Source organism: Pseudorasbora parva, chromosome 17 (genome assembly GCF_024679245.1).
Source record: "Pseudorasbora parva isolate DD20220531a chromosome 17, ASM2467924v1, whole genome shotgun sequence".
Taxonomy (NCBI): Eukaryota; Metazoa; Chordata; class Actinopteri; order Cypriniformes; family Gobionidae; genus Pseudorasbora; species Pseudorasbora parva.
In genome coordinates, this window is record NC_090188.1 from 15,071,376 (window position 1) to 15,099,020 (window position 27,645).

At 36.7% G+C, this 27,645-nt stretch overlaps 1 protein-coding gene across 2 annotated transcripts in view; it reads left to right on the top strand.

Moving 5' to 3' along the window:
* Positions 1-27,645, top strand: part of atrnl1a (attractin-like 1a) — a 324,662-nt gene that overhangs the window by 153,443 nt on the left and 143,574 nt on the right. For both annotated transcript variants that reach the window (XM_067421822.1, XM_067421823.1), the window contains 4 exons: positions 3,359-3,411; positions 14,623-14,717; positions 15,130-15,208; positions 16,006-16,163. In XM_067421822.1, coding sequence (XP_067277923.1) covers positions 3,359-3,411; positions 14,623-14,717; positions 15,130-15,208; positions 16,006-16,163 — 385 coding nt within the window. The remainder of the gene's footprint in view (positions 1-3,358; positions 3,412-14,622; positions 14,718-15,129; positions 15,209-16,005; positions 16,164-27,645) is intronic.

Consider the following 27,645-nt stretch of genomic DNA (forward strand, 5'->3'; position numbering starts at 1 on the left):
AATGAGCTCGGTAATTTTTCCACCCGCTATAGTTTCCATTTGCATGCTTGTTTGTTTTCCATGTCTCTCTTGCCGACGGAGCACGTGCCTCATCCGTTTGGGGAGGTGTTTATACCTGTGGTTTATACTCGATGCGCAGACTTGAAGGCGAGGCGTGATGAGACGTTATGCTCGGCCAGATTTCTCTGGAACTGGTGCTGCTTTGGTTGCGGAGCCGCACTCAAAGTTAGAAAAAATTGACGTGCACACCGCCAAGCAAAAGGGTGTCTCGCGCACTCCGCGTCGACGTTATTTTTGGCCCGCACACCCCCGCGCTTATGCAGACGCGTCGAGTATGAACAAGGTTTAAACCTACGCTGAAGTTGGCAGTTTGATAAATGCAAGTTAATTCTTCAGTTCAATCTTTGTGTGCTAAAAAGACACATAAGTTCCTGTAGATGTGAGATAGCAATACATGTTCTCCTTTTTTCCAAATAAATGAAAAGCATGTCATCAATGTCTGCTCTCTTGCTGTATCAAAATCTCACCTAGCTTTTCTCGAAGATGGGCAAGTCAGGTTCTGTTTGTGCATGATTACATGATATAATTTTTTTTTTTTTTTAATTCTGTTTCCTAAATTGTGGATAATTAAGCTATATATCATATGCTGAAGTTAATTTCTGGAGTGTTAATGATTAAAAGAAAAAACGAACCGTACAGAACCGAAACCCGTGACCCTAAAACCGCGATATGAACCAAACCGTGGGTTTTGTGAACTGTGCCACCCCTAATATGCACCTAAAACACAATCATCCGTTGCTGTTTTCATCCATTTTATTTATTGTTTTTGCTATTTATTTAAGTGCATTTCTTGTTAACAGACAGAGCATCATTGCATTCTGTTTTTATTCACAATTTGTAAAGTGTAACAACTTTTTTGGAATCAGGTTTGTACATTATACTTAATTTCTGATGTTAGTACATAATAGTTGAGGCCACCTAATATAAAATGGAGCAAATAAATGCATATTTCCTATGCGTATAGGGGAAAAAAAGTGTATTTATGCTGTATATTTCACTCACTCAGGGTTTTTCTCATCTCTGATTCTAAGAGAGTCTGTGAAAGTTTTGCTTTTGGCACAGCATAAAGGGTTTTGTTTGGTTTGTCAGTCTGGATTGATCTGAAATGTGGTCTCATCCTCCTCTTCAGGCCTCAGAGGAGCTAGGCACCTGACGGCCCGTCCACTATAATCATCTCAAGCATGGCTAAAATATACTACCTGCAGCATAGGGAGAAATCACCATAAAAATACAACAACTGAGCCCTTTGTGGTCCCGCAAACCAGCAACACTCATACACATGGTTCTGAAACAAAACAGCATAGTAGTTTTTATGTTTGGTACCAACAAATGATACAAGATTTTCTTTGTGTTTTAAGAAAAAGTATCTTATGCTCAACAAGGCTTAGTTTATTTGATCAAAAATACAGTAAAAATATATTGTATAAACCGTATTCTGATTTTGTCTTTTAAAGTTTACCCACCCTCAAGTTGTTTAAAACCTGTATGAATTTCTTTCTTCTGCTGAACACAAAAGAAAATATTTTGAAGAATGTCGGAATATGGACCCCATTGACTTCCATAGATATTTTTAAAATATCTTCTTTTGTGTTTAGCAGAACAAAGAAACTCATACAGTTTTGTAACAACTTAAAGGACAACTCCGGGGAATTTTTAAGTTAATATTGATCGCTATACCTTTGTGACTACAGTCTATAGAAAAAAAAAAAAACATTACCTCCTCAGTGGTTGAGCAGAACCACATATCGCCTGAGCAGAACTTTTTTCTTGCGGGTGTCCGAGAACTATTGTGTGATTGGTCATACATTTAAAGTGGGTGTGGTTAATGTGAAAAAACACAGATGATTGGCACCTGCTTTTCTCATAAAGTATAGCCTGACGTGGTCATACTCAATTCTAGTCAGAATATGAGTCTGAAACCGCTCCATTGGGCTGTGATTATGAGGCGTGTTTCAACCGAACCAGGAAAGACAGGTCTATCCAATTGATGTCTTTCCTGGTTCGGTTGAAACATGCCTCATAATCGCAGCCCAATGGAGCAAACCAATCAGAGCAACGAAGCGACGCATTGTCAAATGTCAACAGACAGCTCAACTGCACTGTGTTGCCAAGTCCGCGTTTTTTTCCGCGGTTGTTTTCTATGTTCAAGGGTTGAAGCGACTATTGTGATATATAGACCCATGAGTGCGAATTTTAGCAGGCAACGTTGACAAAATAACACACATTTTACCCCCCAAACACCATTTTTCCCACGGAGAACCCCCCCGAGAAGCTATTGTTTAAGGGCTAGTATTTGGCGGATTTTGTTGTAAAAACTTGGCAACCCTGTCTGCACACGCGCTGGAATAAACGATCTTTGCCGGTGTTGTAAAAAAATAAAAGAATTTATTGATACACAGAGTACTTACGCAACATGATCATCATCTTTGAGAGAAATTATGAAGGTGAATGCATCTACAAACAAGCTCTCCGTTTAGGATTCGAGTAAATATAATCCAAGCTCCTTTGATGACGTGCCTGATTACGGTACTGTTTATCATCTGTCCGTCATCGTCTAAAGCCCGCCCTGATGATTTAATTGGTCCGAACTGTTTCTGTTCGGAGATAATTACTCCTCTATGGAGCAATGCCAGACCGAACTGCCCGACCTAAAAATGTTGTGGGCGGGGCTAAGTTCGGCTGGCATCCAGGCTACATAAAGTATGGAATGCACTGGCCAAAACTAACTTTGTTCTTGCCACATCGAGAAAACGAAAAAAATTATTTGTTCTTGCAGAGTATGTTCCAAGCTTAAAACTGGTGAATTTAAACAATGGCTAAGTGGCTAAACTCATCTCGTTGTCATGTAAGGGCCCTGTTCATTTTGGACAGACATTTTAATTGCATTTTGTGTCTGTTAAGAGGCACAAAGACAACCTTTCCATTTATGCCCCCATAAGTGCAGTTTTAGCTGAGTGGGGGCTCTGGGCATTAACTCTAATAGCTCCGTGTTGCAAGAACCAATCCGGTTAATTTTTTCCCCCCTATTGACTGTACTCAAAGGTATAACGATCAAGATTAACTTAAAAATTTGCCGGAGTTGTCCTTTAAGGGATGAGTAAATGATGACAGATTTTTCTTTATTGGGTGAACTATTGTCATGTTGTATGCCTACAGTAAATAATAAATGCAGTTTTATTTATTTTTTATGAACTCTCCCTCTATTGATGGGTTGAAACAACTAGTTTCCAAATATAGATGGTTAGCTTGTGTGTAATATTTGTAAACCAGTTGTTTTTTTTCTGTTAATTTATTACAGATGTGATTCCGAAAATCGCTACCTTGGAAACCCACTTAGAGGAACATGTTACTGTAAGTTACCCTCACTCTCTGTCTCTCTCTCTCTCTCTCACACACACACACACACACAAACACACTCACACGCACACTCACACTCACACACTCACACTCACACACACCCACACACCTAACGATAGATAACAATTATATTTTAAAGCCAGTTTGTAGTATTTATTTACAGTGTAGTCTATCTCTTTTTATGTATGTTCGCCAATATGACGCCTTTTTAACAAACATCAATTCAAAATATAACAACTAATCTAATGGCACAGTCCTTAGAGACTTAATGTCCAAATAAAAAGTACAAAGTCATTGGAATTTTTACAATGTTTTTCTACTGTGTGTTTTTTTGTTTTCGACTGTATTAAATTAAGCATCACAAATACATTCTGACTATTCAGTGTCATCAAGTCCTACACATTCACTCTATTACCCGTGTCAAACCATGCACTTTCAAACTCTTTATCAAGTGTTCACAAAGTAAAAATGCACAGCAGATGGAAGTGTTTTCCTCTAACCCCTCACCAGGACCTCCATCACACAACCATTCATCTATTCTTAGCAGTACAACACCACTTGTGTTTTTCATCTTGGCTTCTGTCTGCTGTTGCGTTATGTGCATTTGTATAAGTGTGTGTGGTGTGTGTGAGTGACTCTTATTTGTCGACCTTGTCGCTAAATGCCAAGAGCTCAGCCTAAAGCAAAACACATGTACTCTTAGCTTCACCCATAACTGAGATGTTTAGTTCACATTTTGCTTATATGGCCAGATTAAGATTGAGATGTTTAGGATCTCAGTACAGCTGATTATGGTGGATCTCAGAGAGAGTATGTTCTGATGCTGTTAGAAAATGGCTTGTTACCGGAAAATTATTGGGATGAACCATCAGAACCATCAGATATTCCCTAGAGTGAGGACTCAAATATTTTGGCTAATTAATAGTGCTGGGAGCGCTCTTGTTCAGAAAAGTAACCTTTATTAGTTTTAGCTGATTGTAATGTATATAGTTCTATAAAACACATGTACTATAAGTGGTAATGTTGCACAGCTCACAGAAAAGTCACTTTCAAACCAAGCAGCTTTATATTGGCCAATATGACAAATCTGCATGGTGTAATCTTTTACCCTCACATGAAATTCCTGAACGCATGGATTCCTATTGTAATGACTGGATTTTTTCCTGCTGAGATTTGCTGGACAATAGTAAATTGTAACTGCAGCTTAAAGGGTTAGTTCAGCCAAAAATGAAATTTCTTTCATTAATGACTCACCCCAATGTCGTTCCACACCCGTAAGACCAATGTTTATCCTCGGAACACATTTTAAAATATTTTAGATTTAGTCCGAGGGCTTTCTGTCCTTTGAATGTAAGTGTATGCCCACTTGCTGTCCACGTCCAGAAGGTAATGAAAACATCATCAAAGTAGTCCATATGTGGCATCAGTTGGTTAGTTAGACTCTTTTGAAGCGTCGACAATACATTTTGGTCCAAAAATAACAAAAACTACGACTTCATTCAGCATTGTCTTCTCTTCCGTGTTCCTCAAATAAAGAATCAAACGGTCATGAATCAGCTTATTGATTCATGATTCGGATCGCGATTCAAACGAGCAAACTGCTGAAATCATGTGACATTGGCGATTTTATTATAGATATAGAATTAATGCCTAGACAGGATGATTTTCAATACTGTAGCACAGTATTTATATGAGATTCACATGACAAAAGGGAGTGACGCGAGCAATTATGTATTAAGAAAACAAATAAGAACAAATAAGCAAAATATTTTTTTCAGAACAAATAAGCACTTTTTTTTTTTTCTTTAGTTTTTTGGAATGAAATATGATATTTACACATTTAAGTTAGGGCTTCTGTTCTATTTTTCTAGAAGGAGAAGTGACCAGCATGTCTTCAATCCACAATCACTGATTCTGACTTAAAGTGTCTCAGATAGATATCTGAAGGCCAGAGAGTGCCGTGGGCTAGCAGTCTGATTCCCCTTCAGTACATTTGCAGCTTGAAAATGCAGTACGTGTTTACTTTACGCACAACTTCCTTTGTGATTTAAGAAATGGAGGACTGGAGTGAGTTTATATATATATATATATATATATATATATATATATATATATATATATATATATATATATTAAAAAAAGAAGCTGAATGAGCTGAATGGTGTTCTCACTTTAAGAAAAAAAGAAACTTTTTACTTGTAAATAAATGTGAACTTCATGTTGGAAATGTAAAACTTTTTAGAAAGGAAAACCTCATGTTCTTGAATTGTACAGTTCTCCTATCTAAACAAGTTAAGCATTTAAATCCCTGATGTAGATGTCACATTGGATATAAATTATAAAATGTTTTCAACTTTGTTTTATAATAAAAGCATTTTTCTCAAGTACTATAAATGCATGTGCAGAATGTGCATCGGTTAAAAGGTATTTTACCCATCTGTCTTTGACATAATTTATTCTAATTTTATTGTTTATTTGTATATATAACTTCAAGGAATTAAACCCCATGAGCAATGCTACTCTTACATGTTGTGAGCATGTGGCAAAATTCCAAACTACATTAGTTATTATAGGATTACAAGCAAATATTTTGCAATTATATGTCAAAGCTGAGTGTGCTTTGTATCTCTAGCTCTGCCTGCTTGGCATTCTCTGTCCCAGTAAGTCTGTCTCACACACACACAGTATAGTTTTAGTTTATATTCAGAGCACTAGATGGCAGCCTTACAGCTCTAGTTTTTGTCCAGTTGTTATGATTGACACAAGCACAGAGCGGTCATAACTTCCTCCCCCGACCACAAAACAGGAAAATATATACAAAAAATGACACGGCCACAGAACAGAACCATCATTTTCAGGAGCCAGAGTTCTCCTGAAAATGACTGTGAGCTCGTCCACATAAACTTCTGAAGACAGGCAGGACATTAAACTAAGTCAGTACTCAAGGAAAAATAAAAAAAGCTCCTGTTCTAAATCATTACTCTTGTGACTACCACTTTCCCAGAAATGCCACCTGAGACCAGATTTGACCAACCAAACCAGGCTTATGTAAACAGCCCTCCAATGCCACCAGTGAATGTTTTTAAAACCAAGCTCCGTTTGATTACAGAGTCTCCGATAAGCAGAGCACATCCAGACAGCCAATTTGTTTTAATGTACGCAGAATCATCAGTAGGTGATCCATTCAGTTCTTATCAATTTGTGTGACTGCAAACAGGCTTCTAAACACTTTTTTTGCTCTCTGTTGGACATCTGAGGATTACATTGTTTACCCAGACATTTGTTATCTACTACACTACAAAAGCTTCAGTTAGTAAGACCTTGAAATGGTCTCATGGCAAAAAGGTTATAAGTATTATGTTTAATCAACACACATAGGAGATGACTGTGTCAAAAGCACGTGTGAGGGGTTTGCGAGGTTTTTATGAGCAGATCAGACTCGCATTCCCTGTATATAGGAGGATTTATTACCAATGCATTATTTATAATTGACCTCCCCTCTGGTCTCTGCAGCACAATACTGTTATATCACTTCATGATTGATAGCACACTGCATCATATCCTCCTGTGGTCAACAAATCCTTTCCAGCATCCCTGCTCTTTCAAGCTGAAATGAAACCGGCATTACAACGCAGATTCTGATTGGGTGTGCTGTTGTGTAAATGCGGATAAATGCATACCTGTGACCATACATTTTATATTAAAGGGGTATTTCACCCAAAACATAAAAATTCACTAATTTGCTCGCCCTCATGTATGGAGAAGATCATTTGGGGAAAGATTTCTGTCTATACAATGAAAGTCAATAGGGTCCAAAACAAGATAGAATCCATTTGATTTTCATTCTATGGACAAAAACAATACAAAACAAAAAACCTTCTTTTGAGTTTCACAGAAAGCCAGTCAGCCGTACAGGTTTGGATATTGCTTGTTGTTGTTTTTGCTTGTTTATGAACCAATTCGTTTTGACTTTAAAGCTGCAGTGTTTAATATTTATGAGGATCTATTGACAGAAATGCAATATTATATACCTAACTATGTTTTCAGTGGTGTATAAACACCTTACATAATGAACCGTTATGTTTTTATTATCTTTTTTAACCATTATTTTTTTTATTATACAATGCGGGTCCCCTTTTAGTGAAGTCACCATTTTGTGCCATCATGTTTCTACAGTAGCCCTTAACCAACAAACTCCTCTACACATTGTTAGCTACTCTCTGCTGTCCCAGATGACATCTTTGTCCTGTGACGGCCACCATAGCTTCTCTATGTGCTTCGAAAGGGAGGGGTGAGCAGAGGGCGGCTGCAGTGCGCAACCTCACCACTAGATGCCACTAAAATGTACACAGTGCACCTTTAAATTTGCACTAATGAAATGGACCAACCTTGTTTTTTTTTTAGCCATGTATGAATTTGCAAAAACAGGGGTTCTAAAAAATTGTTTTGCCAGCCATACCCCTTAAACGTAAAATATTTATTTTTTGCATGAAATATTAATATTGTCCTCTGACATTTTAGGCTAACGTATTTTAAAATGTAATGACAGTCTGAGAATAATAATAATAATACATTTAATTATATAATGTCATATTATTATTATTATTATTATTATTATTATTATTATCATCAGTTTTAATTATATATAAAAAATACATAATTGTTTTACATTTGCAAATTGCAATTACAAAAAAAAACAAAAAAACATTTGATAACTGATAATAATTATTTTATTTTACATTACAAATTAAAATAATAATATTTATGTCTTACACTTTCATACATTCAAACCTTCAAGCTTTAACATATCAAGCCATATGCTTTTATTTTGGTGGAATGTTGGTCAAACGCTGTAAACTTCTGTCAAAAAATGCTGGAAAAGAGGAAATTGTGTAAGTAAAGTGAACCTTATGCACACTGTTCCCAAATGCATGTTTAACTCGCATCACATGGTGTAAGGTATCTAATGGCTGGTTAAAATAACCTTTGTGGTATCTATGATTGTATTACACTCGAGTTCAGATTAAAGCAACTGTTCTTCTCCATTTCATACTCCTTGTATGGTGCACTAAAGTGTACATTGCAGCTGGCCTGCAAACTCTCTCACAGACAAACACGTATAAACACACGCAGCAACCACAAGCAGCACCTCACGCTCCCAGCGTCCAGCTGTTAGCTCTTACTAGCACTGCTCCCTTCACTGTGTCAGTGTGGATTTCATCACACGTGTGCAGAGATTCAGTTGTCCGGCGTCGAAATATATGGGGCGGACACACTCACTAATTTGACCAATTAAAGCCATGAAAAGAGGCTAGTTGGAGCGAGAGAAGTCTGACTCCCTAAGGGAATGTCAGTGACATTTACCCACTGAGTGGGATTGATGTTTACGCTTCATCTTTGTAACAGGCTAATTCAGCCAGCCTTGAACACACTAATGTCTGTTATCACAAGGAGAAAAATCAAGGGCCATCAAACATGATAATACTAATGATGACGTTAAGTCACCGTAACAGTAATTGAATGTCTCTTTCACTAACGTAATGGATAAATGTGTATTACAGCATAACCTCCAGTGTCATCAAGGTCATCTTAAAATTGACATATACATGATGATGAATGTTATGCAGTCAAAACTGTTATCAAACCATTGTCTTAATCAGACTAGAAGTCATATTTCCCATGCTGTATCATATTCTAACAATGGTGAATTTGTTTTCTACCTTACTGTAATGGATACATTTAGCTTTACTTCAGAGCATGACATTGTTATTAATTTTGTCATTTACTTTTCAGAAAACGTATGCATTCTTGTTATTTTGAAATTAGAAACTCAAAACCCAGCTCTGAAACGTGATAGCGATGTCCAGTTTATGAGCAAATAATTCTTTTAAGCCAATTATTTCCGGTGAACCTTTTGAAACGGTTCACAAATCACACTGAGCGGTTCTTTCAGGGATCCGTTTACAGCTGTTCTCGAGTCACTTGTTTACACACTTGAATTTTATGTAAGTTCAAAAACGTTTAATCTTTTAATGATAGTATATGACTTGTTAAATGTTCACCTATCTGCAGATCATGTATATTTTATGTCTGCAGCTATAATACTGCAGTTATATTTTGTAGGATGCATTCAATTAATCTAAAGATTAAGTATTTTGTTTGTCTTCGCGTGTTTTCGAAGCTTTGATTATGTTTACAGTGTGCAATATAACATGAGTTCATGTTTCGCATGTAAAAAAACACAGTATTTTTCACACAATTTACTTATCTGTACAGCGCTGTTTCCTCTGTCCTAAAAGCGGCCTGATGATTTCCTTGTTCTATGAAGTCCCTCCTTCAGAAACACGTAACGAGTTCTGATTGGGCCAGCGGTTCCCGTGTTGTGATTGGACAGCAGCTTAGCGCACTTTACCCGGAAAGGTCCCGCCTCTTACCATAACGGGGAGATGCAAGCGCTGAATGTGCGCTCTTCTCCACGTGGGAGAGCAACAAGACCACGCCCCCTATTTTGCGTGTTCTTGTGGGCAGAGGGTTAGTCAACAAACGGTTCTAGTGGCGTCATTCCTGAAGGAAGTGCAGGGGTGTAGTCCAAACCGGCCGTTCCCCGTAGGCTTTGAAAAGGAACTTCTGTTAAATAAAATATCTCACTTGGCATTGAACTTTGAGCTTTATAATTGTACAGGTATTATTGAAGCTCTAACAGCAACATTACACACTAACTAAAGTTTGAAAGATAGAATCGCGAAGAACGGGACCTTTAAATGTTTTTTTTTTTTTTTTTTTGTAGGATGCATTCAGTTGATCAAATGTTTAAGGATTTTGTCTCATAAAAATACTGGTCTTTTTTCCTCAAAGAATCATGAAAGAATCATTAATAATAAATAAATAAATAAAAATATATAAAAAAAAATGTTCAACAGTCCCACTGTTTTCAACATTAATAATAATATGAAATAGTATTGCCAAATCAGCATATTAGAATTATTTCTGAAAGATAATGTGACACACTGGAGTAATAGCTGCTGAAAATTCAGCTTTCACATCACATTTTCAAATATACTAAAATAGAAAAATTATCTGAAATTATAATAACATTTCACAATATCTGTATTTTATTATATTTTTGATCAAATAATGCAGAATTGTTAAGCATAAAATACTCAAAACATCCCAAACTTTTGAAAGGCACTTTCACACAAATACTTGATTTGTTAAAGAACAGCTCTGATTCTCTTAAAGGGTTAGTTCACCCCAAAATAAAACTGATGTCATTAAGGACTCAGCCTAATGTCGTTCCATACCTGTAAGACCTCCGTTCATCTTCGGAACACAGTTTAAGATATTTTATATTTAGTCTGAGAGCGTATGTAACGTGTATGCACACTAAACTGTCCATGTCCAGAAAGGGAATAAAAACATCAAAGTAGTCCATCTGACATCAGTTAGTTAGTTAGAATCTCTTGAAGCATCGGAAATACATTTTGGTCCAAAAATCACAAAAACTACGACTTTATTCAGCATTGTCTTCTTTTCCAGGTTTGTTTTTAATCCTCAAATAAAGATTCAAACGGTTATGAATCAGCATATTGATTCATGATTCAGATTGCCAATGTCACGTGATTTCAGCAGTTTGACACGCAATCCGAATCATGAATCAATAACAGATTCATAACCGTTCAAATCTTTATTTGGGTGACCTTTAACAATGGTCCAAAATAAATTATATTTACACCTTTTACACTGTTTCACGGCCAACTGTCCACTGTCTGAATCAAAGCCATAACTACTGCTTGTGACATCGTTAGATGAGTGTCCCAGACGTCCTCAGGTCCCTCATCAAAAAACGAATCAGGCATTCTGCCTAGACAGCTAAATACTTTTAGTCAGGCTGCTTTGTTCTTGCATATAAAGTCACTTTTTATTTGGACATCTAAAGTCTTTCTTAAGATAATTGTATTGGCTTTAAGCCTTAGATGTAGATATCTTCAGTCAAGACAATGTTACAGTGCTTGAGGATGAATTAGTTAGTTCTTAACTTTCATTGCATTTTGGTCATGCTGTTATTAAATAATAATTTGTAATTAAAAGGGTGCAGCTATGATCTAATCAATCCAAACCCATTAATGTCAATTGATTCTGTCTATGTATGCTTCTTTATATATAATAAGTGCTTTCAAATGTCACTGTACTGCATAAATCAGTGATTATCTACTGGTTGTTTGATAAAGTCCTGGTTGATATTACATCCATATTATTTGTCACACTGAATATATAACGTATAAGCTAAGCACATTCAAGCTGCATACAGAATATTAATATTGCATGTCATGCATGCACAAAAATATTATAAGTTGTATGCCGTTCCAGACATCCACACTGAGTAGAATTTATTTCGATTGCCTTTTAATACACATGATCAATAAAACATTTAGCGACATCATTCCTGCTAAATAATTTGTAAACATTAACAGCTTACCTTATATTTTCATGTATGTTTAGCTAAATCATGTGCTTTTGTTATGCATACATGGTTGCCTTTAGTGCAAAAAAAGAAACTCTGTGAATAAAATAACATATAATTTGGTACTTCATTTCAGCTTGTTGCATTCAAAAGGACCGTGTGAACCAGTGTATATTTAGCTTCAACTTATTATTTAAGGGCAGTGTGCCATTTTCTTTCCTGCTACTAAAAAAGATGACTCCAGATGTCCCTAACTCTCTGCTGTTCTCATTACCGCCAGCAAGGTGTTCCAAAATTGAGGATGATAACGTTTATGGTAGAAGACATTAAATAAAATACCTAGATCCCGTTTGCCAGGGATGGCTTTCGGTTATTGCTTCATTTCAGACCTCTGAACTTGGAAATGGAATGTGTTCTGCAGGATGCTTGGAGGAAAATGTACTTTGCCTTGATGAGACTGTTATTTGAGATTCCTGTAATGCTTTATTGAATTATGTATTGTAAATAAATGTGTGCATTTTGCAAGCACGTCATAAGACGATGATGTTGTTGTCAGTTATAATCAGAACGTCCTCTGCTAGCTTCTTGTGTATGTTTCCTTTTATTAGATGATGGTGAAAATATTTTGGAGTTCAAGAAAGGTTAATAACCTCATATGTTAATAATTTCATTCCTCTGAAATAGAATATTAGCACATGTTTTCATACAATTCCTCTTGATTAAATTACCACAAAATAACCCCATTATTTAGTGTTCTCTGATTTCACTCTTGGGGGAATTTGATTTACTGGCTAAATCTGTGCAATTAATTGGCTTAAAAATGTTGGAAGAAAACATTCAAGCATATTGTTATTTATGTTTGTATTGTGCTTGGTGAACTCCTTGCCACGCTTTTTCACTCATGCACACATAAATATATGCAGTCATGCAAGTGAACACAGATACACACTCAAAAGTATTCATCACAGCAGGAAGTGTAAGATAGTGTGCAATACATAGCTCTAAGTGTCTTCTCAAGCACCATAGACATAACTACATGTATATCCTATATAACACAAACAGCCTGTTGATCTCCCTCTTTGATTTTCTGCTCTTATTTGTCCCCTTCATGGAATAGAAAAACTCTCTGAAGTTGCCAAATACCCTTATGGGATAAACATAGCTATGCTGTGTACCTGGGGCAAGAACAAGGAGAGAAAAAGAGAGAAAGCCAGCAATAATCTCTATTTCTGTGACAACGGAGGGTACTGAGTGGTCAGAGGAAGAGATAAGCTCAAGATGGCCGCTTTGATCTGATCAGCAGTAATTCTTCATCTCTCTGTGGTTTCGGAATGATCACGGCTATTTGTTGAACTAATATCCTTTAGTTTCGCTTGCTTTCTGTGAACATCCCCCAATCTGCTGTGGTTTAGTGTGAATTTGCTACATGATGCACAGATATGTAGAGATAAACATTTTTTGAGCGAGGGCTGGAGGTTTTTCTTGGATTGGCGTGGGGTCAGATTTGTTTTGCAGCTGCTCGTGGGGTTTGAAATTGATGTTCAAGGTTGATGATGATGTCTAATGTGTGACTAATTGTTAAAGTGCCCCTATTATGCTATTTTAAAGGTTCCTAATTTGGGGGTCTTCTACAATAGGTTTACATGCATCGATGATAAAAAAAAATATATATATATATACATTTTAATTTGTACATCACCTAATTTCTCAAAGAGTCTGATCATGATGGCCCAGTCTTTTATTATTGGTCTACCACTTACAGCATGTGTCGGACACGAAAAACGCCTATTACCATATCTGAACTTCAGCTCCAGGGGCTTCTTTGGCACGTGATACAGTGATAATAACAATTGTATCGGTTTTTGCAGGCCTAATCCTTTTAAAGTGTATGAAAAGTGGATCTGCAGTTCTGAAATCACTGTCAAGAACACAAACCAAACTCCATCTGGCATCAGCAACAACTACAGTGTTTAAGGGCAGTTCAAATTAGACGTCATTCGCGGGCAGCCAATTAAATCCTTTGGCTGGCATTATGCAAATTTGTTATATTGTTACGTCGGTATGTAACAGGAAGTGAGACTGGAGTTCAGAATCGATTCTTTCTTTTTAGGAGACAAGCACTTAATTTGTCATGCACTTTATCTTTAAAACCTTGCAGACATTTTACATTCACAAACAGTTGTATTACTAACTACATAGAAGGTAATATTCGAAAAAGCACATTAGGGGCAGTTTAAATTATTTTCATCTATAAAAGATTTTGTCAATTTCTAAAAGGTCATAAATGATAACTAGACTCCAGTGAGAGTTTTTTCATCTTTTTTGTGCAATAATGTCAATGACAGTTCAGTGTTTTCTTCCATCAGCAGAGTTGATATTAATTTTGACTCGCTGGACAATCAAATCAATCCTCAGCCTTCTCAGCCTCTGTCTGTTGCTATTTAATCATATGCCGTCTTCACAATTGAATCGGACAAGGTGACCTTTAGTTGCTCGTGCAGATGTGAGCTGTCAAAAAGTCCTTCATATCACAACTGCTGCTCTTTCCCCAATGAGAGTTTGTGTTTAACTTTGAAGAATAGCGGTGATTGCCATGATGTTGTGATTTCAACGGGATGTGAACATGAAGGATTTTTTGCTAAGCTTTAACTATCGTATCATGTTAACAATTCTCATTATTCTGAAACATTTGGAAATAAATTCTAAATACAATTTATGTGTTTTTTCCCCTCTCACCTCACTAGATAACCTACTTATAGACTACCAGTTCACATTCAGTCTGCTTCAAGAGGACGATCAGCATTACACAGCTATTAACTTCATGGCGACTCCTGAAGAGGTCAGTGAGTTTGTGTCATTTGTCCACAAAAAAAAAAATGCTTTTTGCACAGGTTGCGTTTGATTTTGAACTTGAACTTTGAACTTTGGTGTGTTTCCAAAAAAATTGGCCATATTTTGTGTCCTAAACATGCAATTTGACAAGTTTTCTTACAATAAGTTTTGCAACTGAATGCAAAAGTACTATTTGACATAACTCGGTCACAGCCAATAATTTGATGGCTGCTGTACTATTATGTAGAGCAGAAATTTTAATTTAATAAATGTAAGATATTATTTAAAATTTACTGATGTTCTGTGGAATTATAATGTAATATAATGTATTGCATTTTATTTATATTATAAATAATATATAGGTCACATTATTGTAAATATGGTTTAAAAAAAATTGTCTTTATGTTCTTTGTTTCCAGACCAATAAGAATCTCGATATGTCAATTAATGCATCAAACAATTTCAACCTCAACATAACGTGGTCCATTGGCTCAACAGGTAAAGTATTTCATGTAATATTTTATAATAAAAGCAAAAGTAATAATTACTTTGTAAAATAGTTCTGGCTGAACAAAATAAGCATAGGGCAGCTATGAGAATCCGTTTGTCAAGACATTCATAAAATGCTCTTTGATTTTAATTAAGATAAGCAGACATTGCTCTTGCACAGGCAAATGCCTAAGCTAAATAGATTTTCATTTTGTTGCTTTTGAATAAATCTAGCAGATATGTGGAAAAGTGTTATAGATTGTCCCATAGCCGCAGATAAACCAGACTCACAATGGTAACTAGAATAGTACAGAGTGTTTGAGTGTAAGTGTCATAGCAATGAGACCTTCGTTATAGCAATTCTTAAAACTGCGCTTTAAAAGTGGTTAATAGAAAAGTCACGTTTTGCATTGTGATGAATTGATGATAACTAAAAAAAAATCAGTTTTGTATTCCGTCATACTTAATGGAGCAGTCTCTGTATGGGTAATTTGGGAAACATCAATATTGACTGACTGATGTTCGTGTTCATTTGTGGTTGGAGATTTACTGTATTATGATGTACCATGTATTCACTATTAACTATTAAATCTGTTCAAACCCTTTGAGAAGCTCTTAGACGTTTCTAGGCTTTGATCCTGTTGGTATTCTAGTACAGCTTCTTACAATGCCATTATTCATATGTTTTATAGTTGAAGGGTTGATCAGAATATTATGCCACGTTTAATCATGCAGAGGGTTTTGTATTCAGACGTTGTTGTTGGCTGACGTGCACTTTGCTGACGCTGTGTTTTGTGTCCCTGCAGCGGGTACGATCTCTGGGGAGGAATTCCCCATAGTATCCAAGACTAACATCAAAGAGTACAGAGACAGCTTTTCCTGTGAGAGATTCTCCTTCCTTGCAAATCCCAACATCACTTTCCATGTTTATGTCAGCAACTTTTCATGGCCAATCAAAATACAGGTAAGATCCGCTGCCTGATTTCTCTTACCTCAGCCAGGTGTGCGTTTAATTTAGTCCAGTCCAAAACAGCCTGTTCTTATTTATTAAGTCCAAAAATAGGATTACTATGCATACAGTACATATCAACTCCATCCCTCCAGTTTGAGACTGCTTTTCTTCTTGTTATTATGCCAAACTGTTGACTGATGAGCTTTTTATTTTTATATATTATGTACGGTTAAAGTTTGTAAAATGATTACATTTTTGTTCAGATTTTCACGATTTTATCAAAACAACATCATGATCATAAATATCTTCATCATAATGGACCACAACAACAAATTACTGTAAATATGATCCATGAAATTTGTTTTTGATTCCATGTCAGGCTCTCTAAGCCCTCATATCTAAATAGGGCACCGAGCATAACTATTATGAAGTGTGTTATGCAAAAATAATATGTTTAATGATCCGTGCGTCCTCTTTGTGCTCATCAATTATTTTGGAGTGCTTTATAAAAGCGCTGACAAACTGTTCAAAATATATTAATTCTCAGTATTTGCTTTATGAATAAACTGAAGAATGCTATTTTTAAACACTTATGTCCATTGCAGCCTCTGTTAAGATAATCTGGTAAAACTGGTAAAACATCATATTTTTGAGGTTATGTTTGTAATTATCTGTGGGGTTTATGTCAATGAATTGATGTGCCTTTTCACAGGGTTCCTACAGTCATGGAAAACCTGAAAATATCAAGGCACTAGTATATTTCTAAAAGGTCATGGAAATATCTATTGTGAATATACATATTTCTAGTTATGACATGCTCTCAAACATTCTAATTGAATCTAAAATGTGAGTCAAATTACTATAAAATAGATTGAGGCAAGTGTTATACATCATTTGTTCATCATTTATACATCAAGTGTTATACATCATTATACATCATTTAATCTGTTAAGTTTCTACTTTTATTTGTGTACGCGCACAATAAAAGCGGAATGTTGTGCTTTTTGTAAAATAAAGGAAGCAAAATGATGCATGATCTGCCGCCTCTCAATGAAGTCCATTCTAATGCTTAGATAAATTAATTGTAACTTAGTGAATACTTGTCACACAAATATGAGATATGAGTGGTTCCAAACTTCTTCCATTTATGGATGATGGAGGCAACTGTTCTCCTTGGGACCTTCAATGCTGCAAACATTTTTCTGTACCCTTCCCACAGATCTATGCCTCAATACAATCCTGTCTTAGAGGTCTACAGACAATGTCTTTGAATTTTTTATGATTTGTGCTTTGATATGCATTGTTAACTCTGGGACCTTGCGTAGACAGGTGTGTGCCTTTCCAAATCATGTCCATTCAACTGAATTGACCACTGGTGGACTCCAATCAGATTTTTTCAAGTCTAATTGACCCCAAATATTTAAACAGTATATCCGTCAAAAAAATTAGGAACTGCTTTATCATTCCTGCTTTGCTTTACCTATTACACTTAAAGGGTTTGGACAGAACAGGTGGTGCTTTTTGTAATCAGGCTGCTGAGTAAGGCGACAGTCATCAGTCTTCCCAGCAACCCTCAGTCAGATCATGCTGTGCCCTGTGTGAGAGTGCAACTGCACTGTGGCCTGTTAGTATCAACCATGTATTGATTGTGGCTCTGAATCATTCCCATTAATGCAGTTTTACCATACCCACATATAGATGAGATAGTAACACGAGCCCTTAATTGTTCTCATCAGGAGCCCAGTACCGCAGTCATCTATAGACTGATCTGAGTAACCTGAGAGGACTGTTTCTCTTGCCCTGACCTTCATCACGTCTGATGGACATCCAGTCAAACTGCTTTCAAAATCAAATCATCTATCCCTCAGATTTATTGGCCTATTTGGTGCATATGGAGAAAATAATATTTCCTCCTGCCAGCCACAGTGAATGATGTTGTGTCTTCCTTTTAAATTACTCTTTTATTGACTAGAGAAAGAGACAAAACTGTGCTCGCTTTCAGATAGAGCAGTGTCTTTCAGTATTTGCTTATGAAAAGCTCATTTTGTTCATACAAAGTGATACTGAAAGATTGATGCAGGAACTAATACTCTGAATGTGTTTTCTATTTCTCTTTGTGTATTGTGGCCCGTGTGTGTGCTCACGCCTGTCAGTCAAGGTTACGCGTGGTCAAAAGCACATCTAATACAAAGAGTATTTTATGAGGTCTCATACTTCTTGGTTTAAAAGTATAGGTCAAGGCTGAAGTGAACCTTTCACAGGAAATGTGCAGCGACACATACACGCACACATGCACACACACACACACACACATGCACAAGCACAGGAAGAAGCAAGCACAAGAGGCCGCCGTCGGCCCTGTGGCTGAAGTGAGCTGCTGACATACTAGTGATTGGTATCACAGTTGGAGATGTGTGCTGCATTCATCACTCTCAGTCTTCACTTTTCCACTGCCAACAGTCACTTTCTTGCAGTCACTTACTCCTCTTTCACTCTCTTTATCTCTTTCATGTCTGACACTGGCAGTGATTATCCATTTATAACATCTCACGCCATGTTCAGTCTGAAGGTGTTGATCACACCAGTTAAGCAGTCTTATCAAATCAAATAATCAGATGCGTAAATACTTAGTGTCAGTTTTTTTTTGTCCCCATGCATGAATGGATTAAGTTGATCAAAAGTGACATTAAAGACATTAATAATGTTACAAATTTTTATTTTTTATTTTATTTTTATAAATACTGTTTTATCTATGCATCAAAGAATCTAGAAAAAATGTGATTGATGATGATAAAAAATGTTCTTACTGTATATTAGAATGATATCTATTAAACTTTACGTTTGCTCGTTCTCAGGGAAACGCTAACATTTTGAGAGCAAACTAAAAGTTTCTCTGGGAAATGCAAATGTTTCAGGGGAGCGCAAAACATTCCAGAAAGAACATTAAAGCATTTTAAAAAAGTTTAATCACAATGTCCCTTCAGGGGCTCCGTACATTTCACATGCATCCACACACATTTCCAAACCCAGTACTTGGACCTTTTTTTAAATTAACTGAATATGTTAGTGAGTAAAAAAAAGAAAAAGATTAATCACATATTACCAGCACTGTTTGCACATGTGGTTTGCCTTAATGCTTGCCATTATTTATATCTCTACCTATTAATCATGGATCTGCCCTCATGATGTAAGGTAACCTGGTTATCAGGTTTAATCCAGATCAAATAAACCCGGCCCTTCAGACTCATTAATGAGTAACAGTAGGAGAATCAGGATAGTCATGTGTAATGCTCATCTGCAAAGACTGCTCGGCTTGGGAAAGCCTACCCTGGTGATGAAAGCATTTCCTGCCCTCGCTCTGCTCCCCCAGGGTTATCACTCCAGTCTCAGGATGACATCAGCTTAGAGCTGAGGGCTGGTTTGGGGGGCAGAGCTCAAGGGGATTTGCCTATCCTAGTGGAACAGACTTGTATTTAGTTTGTCACTATGGTCTTGTACCTCACCCCTCTAGTATTTTTCAGTCCACATCTACAGTTGTCTGCTCTTCTCACCACTTTATGTATTTATTTTATTTATTGAGGAATTAGTACTTGCAAATGAGCAGAACATTTAGTTAACTAGATATTTTGTCAAAGTATAGATATTTTCTTTTTAATCACAAATTAATCCAATTTAATGTCATTCAGAAGAAGGGTAGTGACCACACTGTCATTTATTGTCAATAATTGGATTATGTCAATAACTGAACATATGATATATAAAACCATAATGATGATTATTGCTGTTTACTCAATCATTATAAATTAGTGTAATTTAAGTATTTTAAGTGTCTTATCTACCTGCAAAAACCTGGTCCAGTTTGCTGTTTACTCTGGAAGAACTGCCCATTTACACAAGAAAAGAATGTTTGACCAACATGTAAAGTGAACAGCCACAATGGAGAAACTGTGGGAGTTGTTTGTGGGCATCTCTGAGACTGAGACAATGATGCACCACTGTTGTATCCTCAGTTCTCTTCCTTCATATCTGTGACAGGATTATCTAAAAAAAGACTCTATATTTAACGAAGCACATACAAAAGACCTGAAAGTGATGCAACCTGTTTTACAGAAGTCACGCATAACCACCATTAAAGTAAATGTTTATGATATTCTGCTCTAACAAATCTCTTTTATGCAATTCGTATTCCCTTCAACCTCATGGTGGGCAAAAGTATCACTGCTGCATTAGATAGATCTCTGTGTTGCATGGCCATCTTGTCGCAGCCATTCTAGACCAAGGAATGGGGGGTGATTTGATTTTCTCTACACACACATTGCTTATTTTCCCCAGTCCAATAGACATCATTAAATAGAATGCCTTTAGTAATCTCATTTCTGACAGACAGTTTGCGGTCTACCTCAACTTCTGTCCATTTCGGACATCTGAGCGACTCTCTTTGGATAAAGAGAAAATTGAAACGGTTAGCCAGAAACACAGTGGTGCCATATCTGTTGATAGCTTTATCACAGCAGATTGGCTTTCATAGCGGTGAAAGAGGATAGGTAAAGCTAAGTGCTCAGTGCTCCACAACACGAGAAGGCCATGGCAGCAGAGATTACTTCATATGCTGTGTCTGTTCTCACTTGTTCTCTCCTTCATAATGTGTAGAGAGAATGGGAGAGGAAAAAGAGCTAATCTGGCACTGAAGTGAAAACTGAGAGGGCAGAAATAACTTTATTTTTATTTGTACCTTATTTCAAATATTGTATTATTGAACATACTAATGATTTAATTTGAATTATTATTAAACTATTTATTATTATTCATACATAGATGCATTTTTGCAATTGTATACCATACCACCCATAATAAAACTCTTATAATGATTATAATGACTAATATATTAATCATTTGTTCAAGAAGAAATTAAATTAAATAATTGAGTTTTATGGTATTAATTAAGTTTTATGTAGCCAGTGGTCAATCTGTAAAAGTTTGGATCATAGTACAGATGTATTAAAATGTTTAGGTTTTTGCTTCAGCTATAGTGTCAATACAATATAAAAGGAGATGCAAGGCCTTAGATCACCAAAACCTGACATTTCAGGATGATTTGATGCAAGATGTATATTGTGAGTGTCAATGATTTAGCATCGTGTCATACTAGCATACGATTTGTTAGTTCCACCTTAGATAATATAGGTGAGCTACATCTTTGCATGTGACTGATTATAAATATGATGCTCATTTGAATATTGTAGGTGTGCATAATATTCAACTAATATCTTACTGCAGTCATTAGGTTCTGTCATGAATATGTTAATGTACCATCTGCAGAACTGCCGAACTTCATGCCCACCCACCCGCACCCCTGTCCCTCTCTCATTCTGTCATCTCTTTATCCAACACGTCTAGTTCAAGAAGTCAGACTCATGAACCATTTAATATTCCTAGGAAAGGTACAGGAACATCTATTTTTATCCTTTCTTTTGCACTCAAACACAAACTTTTTTTTGTTGTTCCAACATTATGTTGTTCAGTGACCAGTGCTGAGGTTTGCAGTGTCCTGCCCTCACCTCGGCTCTTGATTTTTCTCAGAGAAGTGTTGTGGTTGCTGTAAACAGCTCCCTCTGCTTTTATGTTCAGGCCCCACAGCCCTTTGTTTCTCAAAGGTGGTATTGAACTTTTAAAAAGCACATCCACTCAATAATCACTTAGCCTCTGATCTCTGTATAATTGTGGTATTGTGCTGTCCATTTTTAAAACTAACACTAAAATGCTAATTCTCATTAGCTTTCCCAATCTTCTGTCAGATGGTCATTGTGCTTTCCAGTTTAAAGGGCTAGTTCAGTCAAAAAAATTAAATGTTTAATTAATTACTCACTCTCATGTTGGTCCAATCCCTTAAGACCTTCATTAATCTTCGGAACGCAAATTAAGATATGTATGACTGACACAGGAAATAAGACATTATTGAATACAATTTTGTTCGGTTTTTTTTGCACACAAAAAGTATTCTCGTTGCTTCATAACATTAAGGTTAACATTAAGGAACCACCGTAGTCATATGGACTATTTATTAATGTTTATTAAAGTGGTATTTAAGTAGCTGTCTATGGAGGGGTCAGAGTGACACAAGGGTGGGTAAATGGGTTCTAGAGCAGATTTTTTTCATAACTTAGTTTTTATTTTATTTTATAAGTCAGAAAAACACATTTCCCCGCTCTTTCAGGTGTTATACTGTGCTATCACTCCACTATAGAACAAATTAAATTATGAGCATGCAACATTGTAGTTACATTATCAATTAGTAAGTCTTGAAATTATCAGAAAGTACCAATAAGAGGTGGGCGATTTTATTATTTGTAAACCGATAAATCACGTTTTTGAATAAAGTAATTATAACATTTTAAGAGAAGAAAATGACCCGAACACTCTTGTGCGACCCACTCGTAGATAAACGTAGAACAGATCACATCTTCAGCAGCTGTTCACACAGAATGTGTTATTGCATTGAAAAAACAAGATGTGGCCAGCAAATGAGGCAAGTTACTTTGTTATAACTTGAACACTGGGTTTTTATAATGCCGTTTCATGGATGTAATGCTGTTAAAGACGCAAGACACAAGTGAAACATACAAAACACGTCCGCCAAACATAAAAACAATAGAACTTCGACTGTATGTTTGATATTTAATGTTTGCATGATGGTGATACGCATAAAGGTACTGTTATTTTCTGTTTTTACAAAGCATTTGCTCTTGTTACTGGTTATTTATTGCTGTTGCTATTTTTCCTTTTTTTTTTTTTTTTTTTACAGTTTTATTCTACTTTCCGAAAGTAATTACACCATTAAGCAGACAGAAAATTAAGCATGACAGAAAACAAGAGACAAAGTTATTTAATTTGTTATTAGCTTCATTCTTTTAACATGTTTGAAAGTGCAGCTCCATTCTAGTGCATTAGCAGAAATATTTTTTTGACACATTTAAAGTTCCATAAAATAAGAGTGTGTGCGCATGAAACTTTTTCTAGTGTTTTTCCTGCCAAGCCGTTCCTCCACATTGCATTGGACAGCAGCTAAAATGTAAATTAGATGTGAAAGAAAGCATTTTAGGATAATTGGATGCTAAAGCAAAATGAAATCAATACATTTAGTATAAGCTGGCCTTGGATATTATCACACTTTTTTTCCAGTGAAAAGACAAAATTATGGTAATGCTTATGTCATCTCTGACATCTGGCACAGTGCTCCACAAACTTACTTTATAGTCCAGCACACTTTTAAGTAGCCTAGCATCTAACTAACTTCTTTTGCCATCATGCCAATTTAATACTATACATTCTCTATATGCAACTGGACGATTTGTTGGTCTACTCGGTGTGGTAAATTATAGCTTGATCAGAGTAAATCAATTACGAAAAAGCCAGTATGATACAGTGTGTGCTGAAAACCTCCCTACTACTTCTCCACACCCATCTGCAATAAAATCTAATGCTTTAGCTACTGTGAGTGCAGCTGACACGGCCCTATGAGCCAGAGGTCTGGCACTAACAGAGACGTGTGCTCGTTCATAGACTAACGTGCATCTGCTTTAGTGGACTTTGGGCCTACACTCCTGAGCCTGACCATCAATCACTATTTTCAGATCGTTAAATATCATCTGTAGAGATCTCAAATCTACTCGGATGGTGAAAATGCAAGACCTTGGAATCTGCTAGCTAGCATACCCATAATGTACTTTTATATCCTCAAAGAGCTCTTTAATGGAGGTGGTGAAGTCAGGGTTATTAGCCAGAAGCTGGAGTGAGATGGATAGAAAAATGCTGACGGTAGGTAAAGACATCATGAGAAACTCAGAGCTTGTTAGGATTTTTATTATTTTAATTGACAAAGAAGACAGCAAGTCATCAAAAAAAGCATCTGTCTGCAATGGGTTAGAAGCAGTTGGGAATATTCAAAAGAAGCATCTTATGTTCCCCAACGCTCCGTTTATTTGATCAAAAACAGTAATAGTGTGGTGGAGTGTTTAAAACTCTAGGAGTGTTTGACATGGAAATGTGTATGCAATGCTAGAACTAACAAGTACAGTACTTGCTAATGTTAATATGACACGCTGCTATGAGCATTCTGCTGCTGTAGGGTACATGAATTACCCATAGCAGATCTCTTTACAGGTGGAGCTGGGGAGGGTGGAGGGTTTATGAAAGTGTGCTGGACTTCTAAGGTAAATGCTAGTCAAGTAGTCAAGTATTGAAGGTTTGAGCACACAAGCTCACTGTACACTGATAAAGCAGGAAACCTGTCCTCATCTAGAGTTTCTTGACAGAATGTTGTATTTATTAGATTTGTTTTTTTTTTTTTTGGTACAATGAAAAAGCTATACTGTGACTTGTGATAATTTATTTAATACATCTTAAATAAAAGTATTAATTTCTTTAAAAACAATAACAACCTTGGTGTATTATAGAACTCTTAAAGGGATAGTTTACTTTAAAATGAAAATTCTGTCCTCCTTTACTTACCCTCAAGTTGTTTCAAACCTGTATGAATTTCTTTCTTCAGCTGAAAACAAGGGAAGATTTTTTGAAGAATGTCAGAAACCAAACAGTTAACTGGAGCCATTTACTTCCATAGAAGGAAAACAAAATTACTATGGAAGTCAATGGCTCCAGTTAACTGTTTGGCTCCAGTTAATTGCTTATTTTCCTCACTGTATAAAATATACAGTGAGGAAAATAAGTATTTGAACACCCTGCTATTTTGCAAGTTCTTCCACTTGGAAATCATGGAGGGGGTCTGAAATTGTCATCGTAAGTGCATGTCCACTGTGAGAGACAATCTAAAAAAAATATATATATATATCCAGAAATCACAATGTATGATTTTTTAAAACTATTTATTTTTATGATACAGCTGCAAATATGTATTTGAACACCTGAGAAAATAAATGTTAATATTTGATACAGTAGCCTATGTTTGCAATTACAGAGGTCAAATATTTCCTGTAGTTTTTCAGTAGGTTTGCACACACTGCAGGAGGGATTTTGGCCCACTCCTCCACACAGATCTTCTCTAGATCAGTCAGGTTTCTGACCTGTCGCTGAGAAACACTAGGCCACGCCAGAACCTTGATATGCTTCTTACAAACCCACTTCTTGATTATCCTGGCTTTGTGCTTCGGGCCATTGTCATTGGAAGACTCAGCCTCAACCCATCTTCAATGCTCTAACTGAGGGAAGGAGGTTGTTCCCTAAAATCTCGCAATACGTGGCCCCAGTCATCCTCTCCTTAATACAGTGCAGTCACCCTGTCCCATGTGCAGAAAAACACCCCCAAAGCATGATGCTACCACCCCCATGCTTCACAGTAGGGATGTGTTTCTTGGGATGGTACTCATATTCTTCTTCCTCCAAACACGTTTAGTGGAATCTCATCTGACCACATTACTGTCTCCCATGACTCCTCTGGATCATCCAAATGGTCATTGGTAAACTTAAGAAGGGCCTGGCCTGAACCTTCCGTGCAATGCATGATTTCAAACCATGACGTCTTAGTGTATTACCAACAGTAACCTTAGAAACGGTGGTCCCAGCTCTTTTCAGGTAATTGACCAGCTCCTCCCGTGTAGTTCTGGGCTGATTTATCACCTTTTTTAGGATCATTGAGACCCCACGAGGTGAGATCTTGCATGGAGCCCTAGTCCGAGGGAGGTTGACAGTCATGTTTAGCTTCTTCCATTTTCTAATGATTGCTCCAACAGTGGACCTTTTTTCACCAAGCTGCTTGGCAATTTCCCCGTAGACCTTTCCAGGCTTGTGGAGGTGTACAATTTTGTCTCTAGTGTCTTTGGACCGCTCTTTTGACTTGGCAATGTTAGTAGTTGGATTCGTATTGATTGTATGGGGTGGACAGGTGTCTTTATGCAGCTAACAACCTCAAACAGGTGCATCTAATTTAGGATAATAAATGTGAGTGGAGGTGAGTGGATGTAAATGTGAGTGGATTTTAAAGGCAGACTAACTTGTCTTTGAGGGTCAGAATTCTAGCTGATAGACAGGTGTTCAAATACTTATTTGCAGCTATATCATACAAATATATATATTGTGATTTCTTGATTTTTTTCTCTTTCAAATTATGTCAATCACAGTGGACATGCACCTACGATGACAATTTCAGACCCCTCCATGATTTCCAAGTGGGAGAACTTGCAAAATAGCAGGGTGTTCAAATGCGTATTTTCCTCACTGTATATATCTGTACCTTTAAGGATTTGCTGATGGTGATTGGCTCAATTTGTGTTACCGCTCCCAATCCAGCATGATGTTTACAGTAAAAGTCTAAAAATTAGGACTGGGGAGGAGTCAAGAGCACTTCAGTAAAGGTACCAGCTCCAGCCACTAGCTCGTCCCCCTTAATGGCCAGTCCCTCTGGCAAGAGAAATCAGCTTTTCTCAACACTTTCGTTCTTTCAGTTTTTGATTGTCATGCACTTTCACTGCAAAAAGCAAATGCCAGTAAATCACTTAAGGGCTGGCCAACCCCCTCACTTCCACCTGCACGCACACACACACACACTCCTCCCTATCAACTCCTCTCCATCTAGCCTAATGCTTCTTATTTCATCCAAAAATAATAGTATGTTTACAACAGTTGGAAATGTCTCATGGATGTGTTAGTCACCATTCACGATCATTGGCTATGCACCCTGGCACTCATGAACGAATGCACCATGCACATAGAGCTCAATTTTGCTTCCTGCGCAGTGCGTGACAGAGAAGGTCCATAAGTAACGTCTGCATGTGTGTGCGTAATTGCCTCGATATATACCTGGCTCTGTTTTTGCAGTCGATAATCGCTTGTCCTCTAAAAAAAAAGAAAAGTGCAAGTCCAAAACTCATTTGAACTAAGTAAACACATTTTGTCGCCTGAACTTTTAAAGCACACCACTTCTTGAAAAATAAATCACTCTGATAACATCTGACATTTACAAATCAATCATAAAATGACATTTTCTTTATCAGATGGTCGATTTTTAAATGGAGATGGAATGCGGATTAAGATTTAGATAGGTTTAGTTGGAAGAATTATGTATTGGATTCTCATAAGCAATCGATGTGAGTGGCCTCAGATATTGAAAAGGCAAATAATTCGGTCATGTAGCTGAAGTAATCAGCGAATGGACAGGAACCAAGGATCTTATTTGTGGGGCTGACTGCAACAGCTGAGAAATCAAATGCATTTTATATAACAGACTGTGGTTATTGTACAGCTTATGTAAGAGAAGACATGGAGAAATGTTAATCTACTGAACCCCAGTAATTTCCAACACTATCTGGTTGTATAGTTGAATTGGCACAAGGTGTGTTGTGTAAATTAATGAATTAGCCATCATAGATCATTCCCATTGCTTTGGGGCTCTTTCAATCTAATAAATATAATCAAACATATGTGTATGTATATGTAATTGACTATTAACAGATTTTAAGCTGTACTGTAACTGTCATACACT